This window comes from Schistocerca nitens, chromosome 6, assembly GCF_023898315.1.
Source record: "Schistocerca nitens isolate TAMUIC-IGC-003100 chromosome 6, iqSchNite1.1, whole genome shotgun sequence".
NCBI classification, from domain to species: Eukaryota; Metazoa; Arthropoda; class Insecta; order Orthoptera; family Acrididae; genus Schistocerca; species Schistocerca nitens.
The window spans coordinates 149,110,000-149,116,704 of record NC_064619.1 but is presented as its reverse complement, the minus strand read 5'-3'; the positions used below and the strand labels follow the sequence as shown (position 1 = coordinate 149,116,704).

Below are 6,705 nucleotides of genomic sequence, written 5' to 3'. Positions count from 1 at the left end.
AACATGCTTTAGAAAAATTTGCAGCAGGATGTCATGTTCTCGGTACTGCTATTTGTCCAGTTAGTGTTATGATTTAAGAATCTTCCTCCCCCCCTCCCCTCCCCCCATCTGTCAGAGCAGTTTGTATCAAAAGGAAAATCCGTTCCAGAAAACTATAAAATTATAGGATGTAATCTCTGGCCAGTACTTACCTCTGGGAAATGAAAAATTTAGTACTGCCAACAAACACACAAAAAAATACGACACTAGTCCAGTACTTGGAAATATTACTTCCTTCCTCTAGCTGAAGGGACAGAGATGTTAGGGAAAGTTAAACAAGAATTACAGGTCACTGTCACCCCAGGAAGACTGGGATCCACTTCTGTTAACTGATTAGCCCTAATTGCACATGGGGACGACCACTGTAAAACTAAAGTGTCATATTACTAACAAGTGTAGTTTGCACATTTCATGCAGCACAGTAAGTATGTAATAAAGGTTTGTGGAAGCCTTTCATAATTCCTGAAAATTAGTTACTTTAAACTCTAGCACCCATTTAAGGTAACGCTAAGATGACTGAAGTGACCCTGAAAATTCTAAAACTTTCGTTTCATTATACAAGGTAAAATGTTAGTATTCAGTATTTTCCAGTGTTCCTTTGAGAAACTAATAGCTTTGAAAGCTATGACAGTGTCATATACTTTTAAACAAGTTTACTGGCGTTGCTAAATATCTCATCTTCGGCAAGGAAATTCTGTCCAGCAATTCTGTATCAATTATAAAGTAGTTTGTTGCTTTCATTTGTTTACAATGTATGTTTAATTTAGATAATTTTATTCATACCAATGCCCAACCTGGAAGGAGAATGCCCTGACAATCTAAATCTAGTTCTCCATTATTATTTCTACTCTACCGCTTATAGTTCTGTTTTGTCAGCTTAGTGACAATGTTTTGTGTAGTAACAAAAACAATTTAAGCCCCAAATTTAAATCTTAAGAAATTTTAGTACATAATACTTGCAAACTATACAAGACTTATGTCCCTTACTCACACGTTTGAGATTCATAGGTCTCATCTACCTAATTAAGTTAGAAATGACAATAACAACGGATGATATTTATACAGCATGGAATGGAAACACAAAGGAAGATCAACAAAATGTAGACAATGTTGCCTACTAGATTTTCATTTCTTAATTGATCAAAACAAACAGGAAGAAAAGAAAGAAAGAAAGAATGAATGAATGAATGAATCACACAGAACTTAGGGATGCTGGAGAAAGAGAAGAATGTGAAAACACAATCTAGAATAACTCTGTGAAGCTCAAGTCTATTCACATTTACACTTCATTAGTTTATCAAAATGCATCTTATGCACTCAGTTCTTAACAGCATTGTTCTCACTAGCCTGATAAGCACAATGTGTGAAAAAATAAGTTTCCAATGATCAAGTAAACAATTTACTTTACATAGTTACAAAGAACACACAAAATATATTTGTAAAAAATCACTTTTGTACAGCATTAGTATTATCATACAAACCATTTAACTACAAAATATTGGCATAAATAAAGGACATATAATGGATGGACTGTCAAGTGTAACAATGGATGAAAATCTTTTGCTATATATAATAATCAATTATGTTACATAAAATTTAGGTTAAATTGTTTCATTAATTGGAATACATTTTACCATGAGCTAATCAATGAAAATGAAAGTAGCCTTTTCATTTCTTACCTAGGAAGACAGTAATTAAATGAGTAAACTCCCTTGATATGTAAAGGGAGATCTTCACTGTGTTTCACAGTTCAGTTCAATGAGCACAACCATGCAAAAATATGTTAACACAGACATGATGGTTCTGTAGCTTCATCTGGGGCTGAGATTTTAAAAGATTCTTGGTCCATTGTCTGTAATTCTAAACGTGACCTATTTGCCTGCACTAAGTGATGTGCAATATCAGCAAACATTTCTTCTACTCCTTCACCAGTCTTACATGAAGTTTTGTATGTAGCACTGATTAGATTATGACACTGCTCACTGTAGAGGGGAAAAAAAAAACAGTGAATATTAACATCATGGATAAATAACTTAAAATATAACAGCATTTACAAAATACATAATTTAATCATACCAAAAACTTTCCATATCACTTTCAGTAACTTGTGGAGTGTGACCTTCCAAATCTGATTTATTGCCACACAGGAATATCTTTGCATTTTCTGCATATGTCACTATATCCAGGAGATGCTGGGACAAAACATGAAATGAAGCAGCATTATCTAGAGCAAATACTAGTATGGCTGCCTCTGCAAATTTATAATAACTGGACGTGATTGATGCAACACGTTCCATACCTCCAGTATCCCATAACTGTAGCTGAAAACACATACATATATGGTGCTTATGAGAAATTCCCACTGCACTACAAAAGGATACTATTACTTCATGGTGCTTAACATACTTTTATGTGTTTTCCAGATACTTTATATTCTCTGTCAAAATGATCAAGACCCAATGTTGACTGCCTATCTGTTGCAGTCACAAAGGTATTTGTGGAGTACCGACGGAAAAGAGAACTTTTGCCAACACCATACTCTCCACAAAGTATAACCTTTTGTTCAGGCACTTTCACTGAAGCCATGCCTGGAAAATATTTGATTCCAAAAATATTACTCTACAAATATTACTACACTTAACAAAAATTTAAATAAAACAGGTGGCAACATGGATTGTTATGTATATTCAAGAAATTTGATGAGAATGACTTATGACAATGATATTACAAAAATAATTTACTGCTAAAGTATTACTTCGGTCTATATCAATTCGGTAAACCACTCATAATAGGATCTTAGCAGATAGCAATTGGTTCAATAGAACACTCGGTGGACTACAAGAAATAATTACTTTGTGAAAATACAATGATCACAGGGTATAATATTACATAATGTCAAAAAATGCATATTTTCCTTGGCAACTATATCAAAAGAGGTTTTCAATAGTACGTTGAAGTCTGATGAAAATAAGGATCCGCACGACGATTAAAACTCTGGCAAAATTTTGACATGCCTGTTTAAATCCGCTGTCATACACGACAAGCAGATTACCGTGAGTCACTAAATGTAACACAGCCCTTACCCTACTACCGAAACTTGCGAATGCTATTGTTTGTGTGTGTATATGTTGTTAACACACACGTAAAATACCGCCGATATACACAACTATACATGAGAACTTACCGTTTAAACGTCTCCCAACTGAACAGGGCGAAATACTATATATCTTTTTAACGTAATAGACAATTATCAACAGGAAGTTTAGTTTTAATTAGTACATCTCTTCGATACCACTTTTAATTAAACGAATGTATTATTTAATGATCAACGAGTTCCTTGTTTTTTTTTTTTTTTTTTTTTTTTTTTTAAAGTATTGTCTATTTACAAAAAGGCAGCGTCCGTTGTTCGGGCATTTTATGATGTAAATATTGTTTCTTCAGTGCACAGACGCAAGCTTCATAAAGACGCTTCAACGACCGCTTAAAGTCAAGTACGATGAATATTGTTTTCGGTGCGTGTTTATGAACTTTGAGCTACTGTGGTAACAGAATGCAGGTGATCTCTGGCCTCAGGAGACGGTGATGGCCAGCAGTAGGGTTTGTGGGGTCCTGGATTGCATTGGTAGGCGGAATATGAAGGTTTCTCGGTTGATAGGTAATTAACTGTAACTCGTATATACGAATATAGAAGTTATATTGTGACTTTCTGCATACGTCCGTATAACCTTTAATATTTGTAAAATTAGTACTCAGTGTACAAAAATTTGACCTATGTAGATACCCCACTGTGACACTGGCTGTAGTTTTGTAATTTCAAAATAATATTTCTTTCAAGGTAACTTGTCGCGAAGGCTGTATGCAACAGAGGCAGCAAAGACCGGCCCCGTAAGAACGAAGATAGTTGATGGCGTCTGTGTTGTAACATTAGATGCCCCAAATTCTAAGGTATGTTGGCCTATCTTTTTTGAGTAAAAAGATAAAACAAATACCCTATCAAAATGAGGTACTCTAAAAGATGAACTATAAATTGTTGTAATTTGTAATAAGGTGCATCGCTTGTCAATCTTATGTTCAATCGAAATCACCCGGTCGTCTTAATATACCCATATTTCTTGTAGATTATCATATAAAGTGACAGTGATGTCTACAGCGTTTACTCCGGGGAAAAATCTTTTTCAGAACTATGCTGAACTCGAAAATACACTAGCTATATTATGGACGTTCAAGAATACATGCAACCGTCAGATAAACATCACTTCTCACATTAATTTTAGTAAATACTTTTTAAAATCAAGGGACAGATCAATATAAAATCTTTGCAGAACTTCCGAAAATCTGTCTTGCATCCTTAGATATATAGATGTTTCGTTCCATTAGCTATGGAGTGCCCACTTTTTGTTCCCCTGTTGTTGATGTAAATGTATGACACATACATAGTATGAAACAAAAAACTTGTCATAAATTTGTATGTTACATGATGGTTTTTTTTAATGAATTACCGGCCATTTTTTGTAGCAAAGATATCGTTAAAATTCGAGCAAATGCAGACATAGGATTACACCACAAATCATTGTTACCACAACCTTAAATTTCCATTCCCATTTGTTGGCCTTACTAATTCTCTGATTGTGACCTATGATGTTACTGAAGTGTTTACAATTAACTACTGTAAACAAATACTTGTTATTCAGTTTTCTTATAAATTTTATGTTAAGTTATATCAGTGAAACAGGGTGCAGCAAAATACTTCAGATTGCTTGCAATTGAAACTTAATCCATTACTAAAAAACTGCTTCTTTATAACCTCGAATGAAAATCTTTCATGCAGTGGTAACAACAGGCAAGCGAATGGCAACCTATATAATCCAAAAGTTATTTAAGTCAGTTGATTATTGAGCTGTGGAATTAGAAATGTGTAAGAATCTACTTTCTGGCTATGAAACACCCTATAGCTCCTTGTAATGTAAACTTGTATTAACAACTTCCAATTGACATGGAAATAAAAGCTTAAAAAGAATAGAGGTATGAAAATTTGCTTATTCCCTCGTGTAGCTCACAATTTTCAGCATTGTCTCCAGAACTGATCATGGCACTTTGGTTCTGAGTCGAGTGGAATCAATGAACCAGAGACTTGAAAAGTTCTGTGACAAGGTAGGCTCTGACTTCCTGCACTTCCTCCGTAGCATTGAGAGTTATAGGGTCCCCCAAAATGGTCAGGTAGTTCATTGTGAGGGGGGTGCACACAAATGTTTTTTAGATTAGTTGACTCTCCATCTACTCCAGATAACGACAGCTTTAGGAAACCCAGAAGTTTCAGTGTAAGATCAAAAGAAAAATATTAAGATCGTAATGGTAAACTGCCAAAGAATTTGCAACAATGTGCCAGAGTTTGAAGTGTGTATGAAGACCAGTGAAGCTCACATAATACAAGGTACAGAAAGCTGGTTTAAACCTGAAATTGTTGAGATTTTTGGGGAAAATTTAAGTGTATGCCAAAAGATGGGAAAATGGGAAGTGAGGGTGTTGTATTTGTTGCAGTAGACAAAAAACTGAGATCCATCGTGATAGAAATTGAAGCTGCATGTGAGATTATTTGGGCAAGAATCAGTATCAGGGGTGGGCATAAAATAATTGGATCCTTCTATCATGCACCAGACTCATCTCCTGATATAACCGAAAACTTAGGAGAAAACCTCATTTCTCTTGTACGTAAGTTTCCCAATCATAGTGTAATCATTAATGCAGACTTATATCATCCAACAATTAATTGGGGAAAATGACAGTTGTTTAGTGGTGAGCATGATAAAACTTCTGTGAAACTTTGCTAAATATCTTCTCTGAAAACTAATTAGAACTAATGGTTAGGAATGCTACTCATGATGGAAATGTTTGATGTAATGGCAACAAATAGACCTGACTACCTTGATGATGTCCACACCGAAACTGGTATCAGTGACCATGATGTGGTTGTGTGCAACAGTGATTACTGAAGTACAAAGGGCTTCTAAAACAAGCAGAAAGATAAATATGTTCAGTAAACTAGATAAAAAAATCAGTAGTTTCATATCTCAAGGAGGAACTTGAAACATTCAGCACAGGTCAGGAGCATGTAGAGGAACTGTGGCTCAAGTTTAAAAGAAGGTAATTGACCACGCACTGGATAGATGTGTACCTAGAACAACAGTTCATAATGTGAGGGAACCTCCATGATATCAGGTCACTGTAAATAAATTTCTAAAGAAATGGAGATTACTGCAAAATGGATATAAAACGAAGTGTAAGCCTATAGATAAGAGAGATGCTGAATGAAACACATTTGTCTGTCAAGAGAGCAGTGCATGATGCCTTCAGTGATTACTATAGCAAAATATTGTCAGTATATTTCTCAAAATCCAAAGAAGTTCTTGTCATATGTAAAGGCTGTTAGTGGCACCAAAGTTAATGTCAAGTCCCTAGCGAATGAGACAGGAAGTGAAATTGAGGGTAGCAAAGCAAAACCGGAGATGCTTAACTCAGTTTTCAAATGTTCTTGTGTAAAGGAAAGGCCAGGAGATTTGCCCCATTTAATCCTCTTACCACTGAAAAGATGAATGAAATAAATATTAGTGTCAGTAATGTTGAAAACAGCTGAAATCATTAAAATTGAACAAAGCTCCAGGCCCCGGT

General features: G+C 35.0%; 2 protein-coding genes across 7 annotated transcripts in view; one reads left to right on the top strand and one right to left on the bottom strand.

Annotated features, from left to right (window-relative positions):
* Nucleotides 1-1,288: 1,288 nt before the first annotated feature.
* On the bottom strand, nt 1,289-3,537 carry LOC126262839 (ras-related protein Rab-30). Of its 6 annotated transcripts, none has more exons than XM_049959697.1 (4): nt 3,224-3,537; nt 2,446-2,627; nt 2,116-2,360; nt 1,289-2,021 (listed from the first exon to the last, which is right to left on the bottom strand). In XM_049959697.1, exons 2-4 carry the CDS (start codon nt 2,623-2,625, stop codon nt 1,823-1,825), a joined length of 624 nt encoding a protein of 207 aa, XP_049815654.1. In that variant the 5' UTR covers nt 2,626-2,627; nt 3,224-3,537; the 3' UTR covers nt 1,289-1,822. The 6 variants fall into 6 exon arrangements, with proteins under 6 accessions (XP_049815654.1, XP_049815655.1, XP_049815657.1 ...); XM_049959698.1 differs by lacking the exon at nt 3,224-3,537 and adding an exon at nt 3,123-3,206; XM_049959700.1 differs by lacking the exon at nt 3,224-3,537 and adding an exon at nt 3,054-3,172.
* A 4-nt stretch (nt 3,538-3,541) lies between these two features.
* LOC126262838 (trifunctional enzyme subunit alpha, mitochondrial) overlaps nt 3,542-6,705 on the top strand; it is a 145,512-nt gene continuing 142,348 nt past the window's right edge. The window contains exons 1-2 of the mRNA XM_049959695.1: nt 3,542-3,694; nt 3,875-3,984. Of these exons, the coding sequence (XP_049815652.1) occupies nt 3,622-3,694; nt 3,875-3,984 (183 nt within the window). The 5' untranslated portion in view covers nt 3,542-3,621. The remainder of the gene's footprint in view (nt 3,695-3,874; nt 3,985-6,705) is intronic.

What these genes read in the sequence shown, in the direction of transcription:
- LOC126262839 (XM_049959696.1), bottom strand. An exon ending in TATCTGGAAAACACATAAAA is followed by an intron (nt 2,361 to 2,445) that starts GTATGTTAAGCA and finishes ATGTGTTTTCAG; the next exon opens with CTACAGTTATGGGATACTGG. An exon ending in AGTGATATGGAAAGTTTTTG is followed by an intron (nt 2,022 to 2,115) that starts GTATGATTAAAT and finishes TCCCCTCTACAG; the next exon opens with TGAGCAGTGTCATAATCTAA.